Below are 18,064 nucleotides of genomic sequence, written 5' to 3'. Positions count from 1 at the left end.
CCAGCTAAGTGTTACAGCAGGCTTGCGCAAAATTCTTTCCTGCCTCTGTGTTGCCTCTTACATCACCGCTGTATTCCTGTCCACAAGTGTACTGGGTCTCTGCTGGGGGTAGTTGTCCTAATTCATACGCAGCCAGCTAAGTGTTACAGCAGGCTTGCGCAAAATTCTTTCCTGCCTCTGTGTTGCCTCTTACATCACCGCTGTATTCCTGTCCACAAGTGTACTGGGTCTCTGCTGGGAGTAGTTGTCCTAATTCATACGCAGCCAGCTAAGTGTTACAGCAGGCTTGTGCAAAATTCTTTCCTGCCTCTGCTGTGCGTTCCGTAAGCGAAGTCAGCCTCCAACCACAGGCCAATAAGCGGCACATTTAATTACAGGGTTCTGTTTCTGCACTACTGGTAATACAGCATGCTGAGGGGTAGGGGTAGGCCTAGAGGACGTGGACGCGGGCGAGGACGCGGAGGCCCAAGTCAGGGTGTGGGCACAGGCCGAGCCAGTGCGGTGGCCAGGGGTAGAGGCAGGGCCAGACCAAATAATCCACCAACTGTTTCCCAAAGCGCCCCCTCGCGCCACGCCACCCTACAGAGGCCAAGGTGCTCTAAGGTGTGGCAGTTTTTCACAGAGACGCCTGACGACCGACGGACAGTGGTGTGCAACCTTTGTCGCGCCAAGATCAGCTGGGGAGCCACCACCACCAGCATGCGCAGGCATATGATGGCCAAGCACCCCACAAGGTGGGACGAAGGCCGTTCACCGCCTCCGGTTTGCACCACTGCCTCTCCCCCTGTGCCCCAACCTGCCACTGAGATCCAACCCCCCTCTGAGGACACAGGCACGAGTGCCTACCGGCCTGCACCCACACCCTCACCTCCGCTGTCCTCGGCCCCATCCAGCAATGTCTCTCAGCGCAGCGTCCAGACGTCGCTAGCGCAACTGTTTGAGCGCAAATGCAAGTACGCCGTCGCGCACCCGCACGCTCAAGCGTTAAACGTGCACATAGCCAAATTGATCAGCCTGGAGATGCTGCCGTATAGGCTTGTGGAAACGGAGGCTTTCAAAAGCATGATGGCGGCGGCGGCCCCGCGCTACTCGGTTCCCAGTCGCCACTACTTTTCCCGATGTGCCGTCCCAGCCCTGCATGACCACGTCTCCCGCAACATTGTACGTGCCCTCACCAACGCGGTTACTGCCAAGGTCCACTTAACAACGGACACGTGGACAAGCACAGGCGGGCAGGGCCACTATATCTCCCTGACGGCACATTGGGTGAATTTAGTGGAGGCTGGGACAGGGTCAGAGCCTGGGACTGCTCACGTCCTACCCACCCCCAGAATTGCGGGCCCCAGCTCGGTGGTGGTATCTGCGGCGGTGTATGCTTCCTCCACTAAACCACCCTCCTCCTCCTCCTCCTACGCAACCTCTGTCTTGCAATCAAGATGTGTCAGCAGCAGCAGCACGTCGCCAGCAGTCGGTGTCGCGCGGCACGGCAGCACAGCGGTGGGCAAGCATCAGCAGGCCGTGCTGAAACTACTCAGCTTAGGAGATAAGAGGCACACGGCCCACGAACTGCTGCAGGGTCTGACACAGCAGACCGACCGCTGGCTTGCGCCGCTGAGCCTCCAACCGGGCATGGTCGTGTGTGACAACGGCCGTAACCTGGTGGCGGCTCTGCAGCTCGGCAGCCTCACGCACGTGCCATGCCTGGCCCATGTGTTTAATTTGGTGGTTCAGCGCTTTCTGAAAAGCTACCCCCACTTGTCATACCTGCTCGGAAAGGTGCGCCAGCTCTGCGCACATTTCCGCAAATCCCACACGCACGCTGCCACCCTGCGGACCCTGCAACATCGGTTTAATCTGCCAGTGCACCGACTGCTGTGCGACGTGCCCACACAGTGGAACTCTACGCTCCACATGTTGGCCAGACTCTATGAGCAGCGTAGAGCTATAGTGGAATACCAACTCCAACTTGCGCGGCGCAGTGGGAGTCAGCCTCCTCAATTATTTACAGAAGAGTGGGCCTGGTTGGCAGCCATCTGCCAGGTCCTTGGAAAATTTGAGGAGTCTACCCAGGTGGTGAGCGGCGATGCTGCAATCATTAGTGTCACCATTCCTCTGCTATGCCTCTTGAGAAGTTCCCTGCAAAGCATAAGGGCAGACGCTTTGGAATCAGAAATGGAGGCGGGGGAAGACAGTATGTCGCTGGATAGTCAGAGCACCCTCATATCTATATCTCAGCGCGTTGAGGAGGAGGGGGAGGAGCATGAGGAGGAGGGGGAAGAGACAGCTTGGCCCACTGCTGAGGGTACCCATGCTGCTTGCCTGTCATCCTTTCAGCGTGTATGGCCGGAGGAGGAGGAGGAGGAGGATCCTGAAAGTGATCTTCCTAGTGAGGACAGCCATGTGTTGCGTACAGGTACCCTGGCACACATGGCTGACTTCATGTTAGGATGCCTTTCTCGAGACCCTCGCGTTACACGCATTCTGGCCACTACGGATTACTGGGTGTACACACTGCTCGACCCACGGTATAAGGAGAACCTTTCCACTCTCATACCCAAAAAGGAAAGGGGTTCGAGAGTGATGCTATACCACAGGACCCTGGCGGACAAACTGATGGTAACATTCCCATCCGACAGCGCTAGTGGCAGAAGGTGCAGTTCCGAGGGCCAGGTAGCAGGGGAGGCGCAGAGATCAGGCAGCATGTACAGCGCAGGAAGGGGAACATTCTCCAAGGCCTTTGCCAGCTTTATGGCTCCCCAGCAAGACTGTGTCACCGCTCCCCAGTCAAGGCTGAGTTGGCGGGAGCACTGTAAAAGGATGGTGAGGGAGTACGTAGCCGATCGCACGACCGTCCTCAGTGACGCCTCTACCCCCTACAACTACTGGGTGTCGAAGCTGGACACGTGGCCTGAACTCGCGCTGTATGCCCTGGAGGTGCTTGCTTGTCCTGCGGCTAGCGTCTTGTCAGAGAGGGTGTTTAGTGCGGCTGGGGGAATCATCACGGATAAGCGTACCCGCCTGTCAACCGACAGTGCCGACAGGCTTACACTCATCAAGATGAACAAAGCCTGGATTTCCCCAGAGTTCTCTTCTCCACCAGCGGACAGCAGCGATACCTAAGCAATACGTAGGCTGCACCCGCGGATGGAAGCATCGTTGTCTATCACCATCAAAAACGGGGACCTTTTTGCTTCATCAATCTGTGTATAATATTCCTCCTCCTCCTCCTGCTCCTCCTCCTGAAACCTGACGTAATAACGCTGAACGGGCAATTTTTCTTAGGCCCACAAGGCTCAGTCATATAATTTTTGTAAACAATTTTTATACGTTTCAATGCTCATTAAAGCGTTGAAACTTTCACCTCAACCAATTTTTATTTTAACTGGGCTGCCTCCAGGCCTAGTTACCAATTAAGCCACATTAACCAAAGCGATTAATGGGTTTCACCTGCCCTCTTGGTTGGGCATGGGCAATTTTTCTGAGGTACATTAGTACTGTTGGTACACCAATTTTTTGGGGCCCTCGCCTACAGTGTAATCCAATTAATTTTTTGCCCACCTGCATTAAAGCTGACGTTACATCAGCTGTGATGGGCAATGCAATGGGATATATTTATGTGCCGCTGGTGGCTTCCTGGCACCCACCCATGCTGTGGGTCCACAGGGAGTTGTAACTGCATGTGTCCACTTCTAAAGAACCCCAGTCTGACTGGGGCATGCAGTGTGGGCCGAAGCCCACCTGCATTTAATTGGACATTACCTCAGCTGTGATGGGCACTGCAATGGGATACATTTATGTACAGCCGGTGGGTTCCAGGGAGCCACCCATGCTGTGGGTGCACACGGAATTCCCATTGCGGAGTTGTACCTGCCTGTGACTATTTATAAAAAACCGCGGTCTGACTGGGGCATGCAGACACCTTGACAGAATGAATAGTGTGTGGCACATTGGTTCCCCATTGCTATGCCCACGTGTGCAGCTCCTGATGGCGGTGGCACAGGATTATATTTCTCATTGCTTCTGTACAGCATTGTGGACTATCGCCCCGTCCCTTTTAAAGAGGGTCGCTGCCTAGCCGTGCCAACCCTCTGCAGTGTGTGCCTGCGGTTCCTCCTCATGGCGGTCACACTTATAAATAGACATGAGGGTGGTGTGGCATGAGGGCAGCTGAAGGCTGCGCAGGGACACTTTGGTGTGCGCTGTGGACACTGGGTCGTGCGGGGGGGGGGATTGGGCAGCATGTAACCCAGGAGAAGTGGCAGCGGAGTGTCATGCAGGCAGTGATTGTGCTTTGTTGGAGGTAGTGTGGTGCTTAGCTAAGGTATGCCATGCTAATGAGGGCTTTTCAGAAGTAAAAGTTGTTGGGAGGGGGGGGCCCACTCTTGCCGCTATTGTGGCTTAATAGTGGGACCTGTGAACTTGAGATGCAGCCCAACATGTAGCCCCTCGCCTGCCCTATCCGTTGCTGTGTCGTTCCCATCACTTTCTTGAATTGCCCAGATTTTCACACATGAAAACCTTAGCGAGCATCGGCGATATACAAAAATGCTCGGGTCGCCCATTGACTTCAATGGGGTTCGTTACTCGAAATGAACCCTCGAGCATCGCGATAATTTCGTCCCGAGTAACGAGCACCCGAGCATTTTGGTGCTCGCTCATCTCTAATGTCTACGTCAACCTGGTTACTTAGGTAACAATAAAACAAAGCTATATTGAGGAAACTAAGAAGTCATGTGAGGCTTTAATGATCACATGACCGCACTGCGCCCCATACGTGATGACGTCGGAACGTAGTGACGTCATGATATCGCGAGATTCTGCGGAGGGAGTGTAAGGTAAGGATCTGCTGATTGGAGCAATGGGAACCATCCCCCCTGAGCGAAAGGCGGAGCTATGTGTATTTAAGAAGGGGGAGTATACCCACTGACCAGCTCTACCTTTATCATTGCGGCCAGGTTGGCTGCTACACTAACATCGCGGCCAGTTTGGCTGCTATTTTTTGCCTGAAACTCTGGGCTAGAGGATTGACTCTTTGGTTTATGCCCCGTAAATGTGGGCTTGGTGCGGATAGCATTGGTGCTCAGCTTGTATGACCGACAGGCACTTTGTTATTATAGGTTGCCTTGTCATTTAAATACAAGCTGCTGCACTACTGTCGGTCTCAATCAGTACAGACAGCAGAGTTAACTATCTACTCTATATGCCCCATAAATGTGGGCATATCCCAATTAATATGGACCGGAGCATATTAATTTAATAACATCATAAAGGTTATGAAAAACCAGACAGCTTCCATCCTGATGAAATAACACGTAGATCTTATGTTATAGAAACGCGTTGATGGAATAATGATGGAATTTTATATGGAATAAATAGACCAAAGCTTTACTTGTCAAAATAACCTGCTTCCAAGAATAAATGTGTAGGGAGGGGGTTATACCACAACTACCTAACGAAAATCTAAGATACCACGAAGAGAGTAAAATTTACAAATTGATAGACTGATTGTTACCAGCATAGTAAAGGGTGCCTATGCACAAAACGCATAGCACCAAGTTCTGTGCAGTTTTGTGTAGTTTTGTGTGGGTATAAAAACCAAAATAAAGTGGTTTCATATTTGGAAACAAACAAGTATTAATCACCACGAGTGCGTATCCAAACACAACACAGTGTTTTTTTTTAAAAAAAAATTTTAATAGTAAATTTTCTCTATGTATGTACATATATGGCTCCTTTTTAGTTATATAAGAATAAAAGTTAAATTTTAATTAGCAGTAAAGTTCTTTTCTGTGAGGAGAGGAAGGCAAAAACCCCCAATGAGGCAGAAGCCAATTTAGCCCATTGGGGGGAAAAAATTCCTTCGCGACTCCATAATGGCAGCGAGAATAATCCCTGGATCAACGTTTTAAGGTCCCTTTACATAATAAGCTGCTGTGTGTATATGAGGAATAACATTATACGACTTGTATCCTCTATTTATCAGCATTTTTCACCTCTGCAGGCTGTGTCCCAGATTTTCAGTTCTCTCTGAACTGGTCTGAGCTTGTAACAAAACCGCCTCCCATCCCTTCAGGGAGAAGCAATCTTCCTCCGCAGCTGTCAGTTGTGGCGCAGGATCATGGAGTTTCTCCTATTGTTTTTAATGGGAAACCTTGCATTGCATGCACCTAGCACGTTGTGCAATGCTGCCGCCAGCCCCATTGAAAACAATGGGAGATGCAAGACCATGCATAAGGATAAAACAAGGTGCGATCCGTTTCCCGCAGTGCCGAGCCATGTGGGAAAACATTGCTCATATGTTAGAATGGGGCTCATATTCATGCAAGATTTGCGCCTCTTGCAACGCACAAATCTCGCATGATTTTCTCACCCGGGTGAAGCCGGCCTTACTGTGTAAGGAGAAGCTGCTGCTTACAACAAGCCGCTCGGCCAGATCTCACATTGCTGCCCTACCTGTATTGTAGATTTCCTCTTGTCCAAGCACAGCCTGATATAATCAGTAGAAGAGATCACACCCAGAAACGTTCCTAATGGGACATTTACACGTAACGATTATCGCTCAAAATTAGTTCAAACTAACGAATTTGAGTGATAATCGTGCAGTGGAAATGCAAAAAAAAATTGCTCACTAGTCGTTCCAAAGTCATTATCGCTGATCGGCTTTTCGTTCCGGGTAAATGCTCCCTGCTCAGCGCTTAACCCTTTCCAATCCAATTTGTATCCTGGTTTTCCTAGGGGGCTTACTCTTTTTCTGTTGTTATACAACAGCGCTATATGCTGGCTAAAGCCAGTACTGCATGAGGTGACACGTTGGATAGGCTCCCAACAGCAGAGCGGCTGGCAGAATGCCGTAAGAGAACCCCGACGGACGTCTTCTAAGATCGGAGCTGTACAACCTTAACTCATAATGTCTTCAGAGGTCAGACAGTGGATTGGAAAGGGTTAATGTAGAAAGTGAAGCTCAGAGTGAGAAGCCCGCAACCCAGCGGTGAAGTCTGCCTGCGTGACGTCAGCCCTTGTGCCGTCATTTACCCAACTGTCCTCCCGTCTAATAGGGACTCATGCTGCTGCCTTCCTATCATAATACAGATTTGGTCTCATGATTATCTCTTCTCCGTTACATTTTATCTTCTTGCTGTTTCCACAGGAAATGATGGATATCATGAAGTCTATATACGACATGATGGGCAAGTATACGTATCCCAACATGCGAGAAGAAGCTCCCAGGGAACACGTGGAGAACTTTTTTCAGGTGAAATTCTAAATTTAAGGCAAACTTCGCTCACCCTGTAAATCTTTGATGCTGATTATTCTAAATCCACCATCAAAACTATTTTCTTTACGATTCCAATGTATCTAAATTGAAAAACGAAGCAACTTGGCAAATATGAGGTGGAGTCAAAATGATCCGCACTGCAGTTCTACTAAAACTTCTGTTGGCCGCACTGTCTTATCAACGCTTCCCGCTGTAGAAGACAGTGCTGGAGAATAAGTGTGTAAGAAAGGATAGAAAAGTTCAAGGAGGGTCGCACGAGTGTCAGCCATGAAGGAGGAGACGGATGCCCGCCCACATCCATGACTGATGACAGCATTGAGCGTGTCAGGAACTGATTCTTTTGGATAGACTTGGGACAGTGGATTATGTTGTAAATCATTCGCGGATCAGGCATGGCTCTGACTATGCAATAATCCACAACAGATTTGGGCTTTGAAAAGTTTGTGAAAGATGGGTACTACCAAAACAACACAGTATTAAAGCATCTTCCCTTTAGTCCTGATCTGGCCCCATCAGTCTATCAACCTGTTTGGTCCTCTGAAAGAAGCCCTAAGAGGATGAAGATTCGCAGCTAATGAAGAGCTGAAGACAGCGGGGCATTCGTGGCACGCAGCTCAGCCTAAAACAGTTTTTAATGAGGGAATACCAAAGTTTTTCGTCAGATGGACAAAGTGTATAGAGGAGCAGGGAGAATATGTCGGAAAATAATGTATTGGTCTTTTCTGAAAGTTGATTAAAATAAATTTTATAGCCGGAGCACAGATAATTTTTGACTCACCCTCATAGATTTAAAGAGCCTCTGTCAACATCTCTTTGCACCCCTACGTGGGGGCAGCACAAGTTAGTGGCAGGCACTCTGATTACAGTGATGTGTCTGCTGTGTGGATCTGTGGAGTAGTTTTGGAGAAACTTGCATTTTATTAGTAGCAACACATACATAGAGGACTACAGGAAGTAGTCCTCAATATTCATGAGCTGCAAGTTAGTACCAGCCACCTCACCCTCCAGCTACTGATTGGCATCTTTCTGCCTATTTTTATGCAAGAGAGGTAGCTGCCAATCATTGGCTCGAGGGCGGGTGGGGTGGGTGTGGCTAGCTGCAGCTCAGGAATATGCAGGACTAGTTCTGGGTCTGGCCGCTACTAATAAAATACAAGTTTCTCTCAAACTACAGCAGACATATCACTGTGATCAGTGAGACGGTCACTACCTTATCCTGCAATCAGTGAGGGCTGCAAAAAGATGACAAATTCCCTTTAATAAAAAAAATCTATTGTTTTGTGTATACAGCTCCCATGCAGAGCTATGTGTCTTTATGGTTACAGACTGCAAACAACCCTGTGATCCTGCAGGAACTGTTATGCTCTTCTGTATCCTTTCTCTTCCCCAGTTTGTACATTAGGAAAAAGCAGGGGTCAGATTGGGGCTGTCTGAAGCAGGGGGTAGATTGGGGCTGTCTGAAGCAGGGGACAGATTGGGGCTGTCTGAAGCAGGGGACAGATTGGGGCTGTCTGAAGCAGGGGACAGATGGGGGCTGTCTGAAGCAGGGGACAGATTGGGGCTGTCTGAAGCAGGGGTCAGTTCGGGGCTGTCTGAAGCAGGGGGTAGATTTAAAGGCTATGGACACCTTTGGGGATCAATTTTTTTTCACTTAAAAGGAACTTATCACCATATTTTCACCTATGTGTTTGGGAAGGACACGGGCCTACTGAAATAATCCGGCCAGCCCACTGTAGACAGTCCAGCACACCCACCAGACCGATCACCCATCATTTGCCTGCAGCGCGGGAACATTAAAACCCATGATTTCACAGGTATGCCCAGCACACAGGGGGTTAACAAAGTAACTATGTAAATGCCCATTACATTACTGTTCAAATAGTATAGGGGGTCTAATAAGTGAAAATATGGTGACAGGGTCTCTTTAACCCCTTAAGGACATTTTTTCCCCCCATTTTCATTTTTTCCTCCCCCATTTAAAAAAATCGTAACTCCTTTATTTATCCATTACTGTCGCTGTATGAGGGCTTGTTTTTTGCGGGACGAGTTGTAGTTTTCAATGGTGCTATTTAATGTACCATATAATGTACTGAAAAACTTTTTAAAAATTCTAAGTGGAGTAAAATGAAAAAAACAAAAATGACATTCCGCCATCTTTCGGTGCGTCCTGTTTCTACGGCGCACAAACTGCAACAAAAATGACATGATAATTTATCCTATGGGTCAGTACGATTACTACTAGAGATGAGAGAGCATACTCACTAAGGGCGATTACTCGATCGAGCATTGCCCTTAGCGAGTACCTGCCCGCTCGGGAGCAAAGATTCGGCTGCCGGCGGCGGGGGAGAGCGAGGAGGAACGCAGGGGAGATCTCTCTCTCCCTCTCTCCCTCCTGCTGACTGCCGTTACTCACCTGTCACCCGCGCCGGCAGCGGAACTTTTTCTTCCAAGCGGGCAGGTACTCGCTAAGGGCAATGCTCGATCGAGTAATTGTCCTTAGCGAGTAAGCTCGCTCATCTCTAATTACTATGATACCAAACCTATATAGTTAGTAGAGATGAGCGAGTATACTCGCTAAACGCAATTGCTCGAGCGAGCATTGCCTTTAGCGAGTACCTGCCCGCTCGAGACAGAAGGTTCGGGTGCCGGTGCGGGGTAGCGGTCAGTAGCGGCAGTCAGCAGGAGGGAGCAGGGGGAAGAGAGGGAGAGAGAGATCTCCCCTCCATTCCTCCCCGCTCTCCCCCGCAGCTCCCTGCCCGCCGCCGGCACCCGAACCTTCAGTCTCGAGTGGGCAGGTACTCGCTAAAGGCAATGCTCGCTTGAGCAATTGCTTTTAGCGAGTATACTCGCTCATCTCTAATAGTTAGTTTTTTTTGCTGTACTACTTGTATTTCTTTTTAAAGACATTTATTTTTTTTAATTATTTTCTGCCGCTGTTTTCTGCGCGTAATAACTTTTTTATTTTTCCATCTACATATTTGTGCCAGAACGCCTGTAGTTTCTGTTGGTACCATTTTGGAATACATACGACTTTTTGATCGTATTTTTTCTAGGAGACAGGACAACCAAAAAAATGCATTTCTGGCGTTCTTTTCTTTTTTTTTTTTTACAACATTCACCGTGCGGGGTAAATAATGTATTATTTTGATAGATCGGACTTTTACCGATGGCGATACCAAATATGTATTTTTGTTTTATGATGTAGATTATTTTATTATAAATATTGCAAAAGGGGGGTGATTTAAACTTTTATTACTTTTTTTTTTTAGAATGAGTAAAACTTTATTAATCTCGCTTTTTTTTTTTTTTTTTGTCCCCATGGGGGACAACAACATGTGATGCTTTGATCCCTCCTGCAGTATGATCTAATGCCAGTAGGGGACCCCTGAACATAGTTTGGGGGATTTAAATGCTGCTGTCAGATTTGACAGTGGCGTTTAAAGAGTCAGCAGCTTTGATCAGCCACATGGCTGATCAGAGGTATTGCTGCCACGTGTCAGCTGTAATAAACAGCCGGCGCCTGCAGTGTATGATGGGAGGGCGCCACACAATCTCCTTCATAATACCCTAACGCTGCAGGACATAAATGTCCTGCAGCGTTAGGGTATGTGCTGCAGCGGGAAGGGGTTAACCCCTTAACGACCAGCCCATAGTGTTTTTACGTCCTCCCGAAGTGGGCTTTATTTTCTGAGGACGTAAAAACATGCTTCCTGCAGAGAATAATGCCCCTCGGGCTGTGGACGTGACAGCTCCATGCTGATGGTGTCCGCAGGTAGCTGACAGCATGGAGCTGTCATCCCGGGCTGTTCGGAGCCCCCCCCCGGCATTGCGATCGGCGCTATGCAATGGATAGCGCCGATCGCAAAAAAGTAAATAAGAGTGCAATAAAAGTTAAAGATTCAGCTGCTCTGATGGATCGGATCCATCGGAGCAGCTGAAATTACTCACCGATGTCTGCCGCACAACTCCCAGCTGTCCCGATGCTCCGGGCGCCGTAGCCGTCCTTCTGCGCATGCGCGCCAGGCGGCATTACGTCAGCCGCATGCGCAGAAGGCCCGGCGGCGCGGGAGACTTAAAATCTCCTGGCTCCCGGCTCCTGTAGGTAGCTGGGAGGCAGGAGATGTCAGCGGGGACTGCGGTGAGTGGTCCCCGGTACCGCGATCGCCGTTATACAACGGATAACGACGATCGCGGAAAAGTGAAAAAAAGTGTAAAAAAAGAAAAGTTTCACCTCCCCTCATGGATCGGATCCATGAGGGGAGGTGAAAATACTCACCTCAGGTCCGCCGATGTCCTCCGGCCGGTGTCGGGACCCCCCGCTGGCTTCTGCGATGTGCCGATGCGGCGCGCATGCGCAGAAGCCGGCGAGCCCGGCAAATTCAAAATCTCCCTGCACCCGGCTGTCACAGATAGCCGAGTGCAGGGAGATATGACTGGGGACCGCTGTATGCGGTTTCCAGTCAAATGATCACCGTTATCCATCAGTTAAAGTTTCATCTCCCCTTATGGATCGTATCCGTAAGGGGGGATGAAATTACGTACCCAAGGTCCCGGATTTGTTCCCTGGTGGGATGTTGATCCGCGGATCTTACCCCAGCTTCGGCGCATGCGCCCGTCAGCATGATGGCGGACGCATGCACAAAAGTGAAAGATTGCCCAAGAAATATAAAATCTCCCTGCTGCTGGCTACAAAAGGTAGCCAAGAGCCTGGAGATGTCACGGGGAGCCACGGTATGAGGTTACTGGTCACATGATCGCCGTTATCCAATGCATAATGGCGATCACGTAAAAGTTCTTTAAAAAGTGGCAGTTTCATTTCCCCTCACCGATGCGATCGGTTGGGGGAGATGAAACATCTTCTCGGAGGCTTCCGCATTTGAATCCAGATGCGATTATCCTCCATGGACCCTTCCGGCTGCTGCGCATGCGCCCGCCGGCAAAATGCCGGGCACATTCGCAGGAGCCGGGAAGCCCAGGAAATGTTAAATCTCCTTGCTCCCAGCGACCAACGGTTGCTGCGTGCTTGGAGCAGTGACCGGCGGCCTCGCTGAGCGGTCCCCGGTCACATGATAAAGTAGCGATCTAACATTAGGCCGGTCACACATGACCGGAGAGGAATTACGGGTTCTGCATGCGCTTGATCAGTGGTAATCCACGGATCAATCCCATGCATTGGATTACACAATTCCCCCCAATTAGCGGGTCGGAATTACGTAATCCACTCGCAGAAACAGAACACAGCATGCTATATTTTACCACGAATATCTGCGACCTAGAGCCCTTTGTGCTCTATGACCGCGGATATACTCGCACCCCATATGCAAACACATTGTATACGGGCTGCGGGTACCCGAGTCATCTCTAAGTGACGGCGCGGGAAATGCAAACAAAAAACCGCCTGTGTGAGTAGGCAGTTATGCGCAGTACATTACGCAACCGTACGCAGGGTCACAGCCGGGCTCACAGCTGGAATCCGCTGCAGGCCTCGGCAAGCGGATTCCGGCTACGGCTATGTGAGCCTGGCGTTATTCAGACCGCTACCAGTAATCCGTAATTTACAAGAAGCCCCGGGAACGCTCGCCTTCCTGCAGTTCCAGGAGCAGCTTGTTGAGCGCCTTCTCTGTGAGACCGCTGCACCGCAGCAAGATTACAAAGCCTCACAGCGCCACTTTCTACACCCCATCCCCGCCGCTTAGGTTACGAAATACCCCCCAAAATACATGAGAGGAGGGGGGGGATACCCGGTTTTCGTGCCCCATGTACCCATCCCAACCAGCCTCCGTAATTACCCCTGTCTTCGGACATAAAACGCAGTTTATATTATTACCTTTATCTAATACTTAGGGAATGCCAAAAAATGGGGTTGGCAGGGGGGGGGGGGGATTATTTTTAGGAAGTCAAATTTTTTTCCGTATAAGTGGGCAATGGGGCCTGGAATTTATTCAGTTCTGCCCTGAAATCCAGCGGGCATTCCCTCCATTATGGGCCTAGCCATGTGTCCTGTAAGTAGATTAGGGCCACAATAGGTATGTTTCTGAACACGGGACAAACGGGGGTATCCATTTTGGGGTGAAAGTCTTCATTCCTATGCACACTGTACAAAAAAAACAGTTTTTAAATTGACAAAAATGCCAAACAAATGAAAATCGTAATTTTTTCCTTTTGCTTTGCTTAGATTCATTCAAATACTTTGGGGTCAAAATATGCAGTACACCCCTAGATGAATTTGTTAAGGGGTCTAGTTTTTAAAATGGGGTCATTTGTGGGGGTTCTCTATCGTTTTGGCCGCTCAATGGCTCTACATGTGGGCAATAGGGACTGGAATTTATTCCGTTGTACCCTGAAATCCAACGGGTGCTCCTTCCATTATAGGCCTAGCTATGTTTCCTTTAAGTAGATTAGGGCCACAATGGGTATGTTTCTGAACACAGGACAAACGGGGTTATCCATTTTGGGGTGAAAGTCTTCATTCCTATGTACACTTTCCAAAAAAAACAGTTTTTAAATTGACACAATTGCCAAAAAAATGAAAATCGTAATTTTTTCCTTCTGCTTGGCTTAGATTCATTCAAAAACTGTGAAGTCAAAAAAGTCATCATACCCCTAGATAAATTCGTTAGGGGGTCTACTTTTCAAAATGGGGTCACTTGTGGGGGTTCTCCATCGTTTTGGTCACTCAATGGCTCTACAAGTGGGCAGTGGGGACTAAATCTCCTTCAAGCAAAATTTCTGTTCCGAAAGCCACCGATTGCTCCTTTCATTTTGGGCCCCATTGTGCATCCAGACATGTGATTAGGGCCACAATGGGTATGTTTCTGAGCACCGGAGAAACAGGCGTATCCATTTTGGGGTGCAAGTCTTCATTCATATATGTGCTGTACAAAAAAACTGCTTTTAAAATGACAGAATTACCAAAAAAATGAAAATTGTAATTTTTTTCCTTCGGCTTGGCTTAGATTCATTCAAATACTGTGAAGTCAAAAAAGTCATCGTACCCCTAGATAAATTCGTTAAGGGGTCTACTTTTCAAAATGGGGTCACTTGTGGGGGTTCTCCATAGTTTTGGTCACTCAATGGCTCTACAAGTGGGCAATGGGGCCTAAATCTCCTTCAAGCAAAATTTCTGTTCCGAAAGCCACCGATTGCTCCTTTCATTTTGGGCCCCATTGTACATCCAATCGTAAGATTAGGGCCACAATGGGTATGTTTCTGAGCACGGGACAAACAGGGGTATCCATTCTGGGGTGCAAATCCTAATTTTCATGTGTACTATAGAAAAAAGTCCTGTCTTTAAAATGACATATTTGCAAAAATATGAAATTTTTGTTTTTCTCTTCTAAATTGCATTGACTCCTGAAAAAAAACTGTGGGGTTAAAATACTCATGACACCCCTCAGTGAATACGATAAAGGGTGTAGTTTTTAAAATGGGGTCACTTGTGGGGGTATCTATCATTTTGACTCCTATGAGCCTTTCCAATCATGGATTGGTGTAGGAAAACAAAGTGTTCCTCAAAATGCTGAAAAGTAATGTTACATTTGTACGTCTCCTAAATGGTTAAAAAAAAAACGAAAGTTTTTCCAATGTGCGCCCAAAATAAAGTAAACGGATGGAAATATAAATCTTAGCAAAAATTTCTATATTATGTTTGCACATATTTGAGATATTGCAGTTGGAAATGTGAAAAAATGACGATTTTTTCAACATTTTCCCAATTTTGGCGCTTTTAATAAATAAACACAAATTCTATCTGTCTTTTTTTTCCACCTAAATGAAGTACAACATGTGGCGATAAAACAATGTCAGAATCGCTTGGATATGCAAAACCTTTCTGGTCTTTTTCCATGCTAAAGTGACACGTGTCAGATTTGCAAAATTTGGCCTGGTCATTAAGGCGTAAACAGGCTTGGTCACTAAGGGGTTAAAGTGGCTGTCTGGGACCTTTTCGATTTTCTCTGTTGATGACCTGTCCTCAGGATGCGTCATCAGTAGTTGGTCGGCAGGGGTCTGCTGCCTAGGATCCCCGCCGATCAACTGGTTCCCGATGTCCTTTAAACTATGAACAGCATAAGAAGCAGATCATGTTGACCAGATCTGGAATCAATGTGAGCTAAACCCTTTATAGCACTTCAGGCTCCAACTCCGATGTGGATGGAACCATCAACATCCGGTTCACTGCAGTGACTGCGGGGCTGAGATTAGGAGATCAACGGGGGTCTGCCAGCTTGGGATACTGAAAGGGGTTAAATGCTCAGGAAGCGCCTTTACATGATGAAGGACATATCATCCTCTTTACTTCAATTTCATGTACTTTTTATATTTTGTCCTCAGAAAATGGATAGAAACAAGGACGGCGTCGTCACCATTGAAGAATTCATTGAATCGTGTCAGAAGGTGAGATGATGCCAGCCAAGGACTAATTCATCCGTCACCTCAGTGTAAAACTGCGCAAAACCCCAGTGCCAGCACTAACCTGTGTACTTGTACTACTATGCCAATCATGTATGGGTGCCCACTCTGAATTGCTAGGCCTTGTACTGCTGGGTTCACCCTGAGGTACCAGTCTTAGTAGTGCCCATAAAAATGTGCCAGCCACCTTCCTGTGCTAGTACTGTAGTGCCAACCCTACTAGTGCCCATACATATATACCAGCATTAATGAACAAACTATAGTACCAGCCCTTGCAATGGTCATACATGTCTATTTGTAGAGTTTCCCAACCTTTTCAGCCTTGGGGCATCCCTGGAAAAATAATTCTATCACGGGGCAACCCCTGCTAAAAAGGGGTGTGTGGTCAGGAGCGTGGCTAGGACATGGCTCATTACTGGCCGCCAATTGCTTGGTGAAGGAGACGCCGAGAGTGCAAAGACTTTGAAGGTGAGAGGGAGCGTGGTATCCTCTGACATCAGCTGCAGAGTGCAGCTGATTTCGAGTCACAATCCACACCGATGGTGCAAATATAAATATGTCAGCTGTTCATCAGTATTCACTGGAATGCGCCAAGCCATAGTATTAAGACCAGTGTGCCAATTGTATGCACATTCATTAGCGCCAACCCCACTAGTGTTCATACTATGTTTCAGCCATGTACCAGTGCCCCTACTATACTGTCAGCCCATATAAAAGCTCCAGATACATTTTGGCACCCAGTATAGTAACAGTCCTATTCACTAGCTCCATGCTCTGGATGTTTGGTGTCTCTGTAGAGTGGGGGGTGCAGCTTGGGGCCTCAACATCCATAGGGCAACTTCTGAGAAGTTATGGCTTGGCACTCATTACCTCCAGGACATCTTCCAGTCCTCTTGGAACATGACATGTAAGGTTATATTCACACGGGCTGAATCCACGTTGGATGTTTCCATGTAGATTCCACCTCAAAAACCGAAACAGAGTGCTGACTTCCCAATGCAGATTCCGTGTGGAATCCACATTAAGAATTGACATGCCACTTCTTTTTTCCGCCATAGGGATATCAAACTGTCATGTGGAAGAAATCGGTGCCATATAGACTTGTCTATGGATTCCCATTAAAGCCTTTGTTCACACGGTGGAATTTTTCTGTGGATTTCGTACCCAAATCCAGGGCAAAACCCACTTCATTGTAGCATTCTATTGCATGTTATGCAGATCCGTGCCGTAATTCCAACAACATGGATTTTCTCACATATGGGTTCTGCTGTGAAAAAATAGAATTTAATTGTCAATTCCTCAAGCAGTTTCATGCAAAATCTGCAGAAACGCCATCAGGTGGTTGCATGCAGAATTGTGCCATGAAGGTCTGCTCAGCCTTGAAGTTCTGCCGAGGATGGAACCTCATTGGAAAAATCTGTGAAAGCCTAAGTGAACATGTCCCAGAAGTAATGGGCATGGATTTGTCATGGATTTGATACAGATCGAATTTTGCCTAATTTCCGCTATGTGAACATGCCCCAACACAACCAATGTCCTTCATCCTTTTTGTAACATTTTCCGCTTTCTCCTCTGCAGGATGAAAACATCATGAGGTCGATGCAGCTCTTTGACAACGTCATTTAGCAATCTCGGGGTGTTCAAGATTTTCTTTTTTCGTCCAAGGTCACACTTTTAGGTAGACAATATGGATGCACAGCGACCGGGGGAAGAGAACGCATCCGATGCAAAGTAAAAAAAATGCAAACCTAATCTCTGTAGGATGTCCTGGCTGTTGTAAACACTTAAAGGAGTCGATCCCTCACTTGAAGATCCCAAAGGTATTGCCTATTAACGCTAAGATTCTTCCACCATCATGGGTGCAGTCGGTGAGGACTTCATGAACATCACGAAATCTCTGAAGTAACTTCCAGTTGACTTCCAAAAAACCAGGGAAACCTTAGAAACTTCTTGCATTTCTTTTCTTTCAGATGATAGTAGAACTGGACAGCATTGATGATCATGTATCACACAGCGCATCGTAAAGTATGCAGTGGTTCTTCGAGGAGATACTTTGCCAAGTGACAGGATCCAACCTCGGTTTATTATTGATTCACGGAAATTGATCCTCCATGCTTATTACGTGCTCCTTCTCTTATCACTATAGCATAATTACCAACATTTGAACCCTAAGTGGTGGGACAGTCTAAACCCCATCCTTGACCGTTCTAGTCCTCTGAAATTTGGGACTGTTGGCAAATATGCTATAGCAACGTTGCTGTAGAGTTGCCTACAGCTATTTGTGTTATTTCCGGTTTCAGCATGCCAAACCAGTCATTTTGCACCAGTGGGCATGCATTCTTAAAGGGGAAGTCTACCCAGAGTCATCTCACATGCTTC

General features: G+C 47.7%; 1 protein-coding gene across 3 annotated transcripts in view; it reads left to right on the top strand.

The window, feature by feature from the left end:
* The window catches only part of KCNIP2 (potassium voltage-gated channel interacting protein 2), a 452,295-nt gene extending 434,457 nt beyond the window's left edge, over positions 1-17,838 (top strand). For all 3 annotated transcript variants that reach the window (XM_066598876.1, XM_066598878.1, XM_066598877.1), the window contains exons 6-8: positions 7,148-7,252; positions 15,608-15,670; positions 17,264-17,838. In XM_066598876.1, coding sequence (XP_066454973.1) covers positions 7,148-7,252; positions 15,608-15,670; positions 17,264-17,311 — 216 coding nt within the window. In that variant the 3' untranslated portion in view covers positions 17,312-17,838. The remainder of the gene's footprint in view (positions 1-7,147; positions 7,253-15,607; positions 15,671-17,263) is intronic.
* The last annotated feature ends 226 nt before the right edge of the window (positions 17,839-18,064 follow it).

This window comes from Eleutherodactylus coqui, chromosome 4 (assembly GCF_035609145.1).
Source record: "Eleutherodactylus coqui strain aEleCoq1 chromosome 4, aEleCoq1.hap1, whole genome shotgun sequence".
Lineage (NCBI taxonomy): Eukaryota > Metazoa > Chordata > Amphibia > Anura > Eleutherodactylidae > Eleutherodactylus > Eleutherodactylus coqui.
The sequence above is the reverse complement of the archived record's forward strand: the minus strand, read 5'-3'. Positions and strand labels throughout refer to the sequence as shown.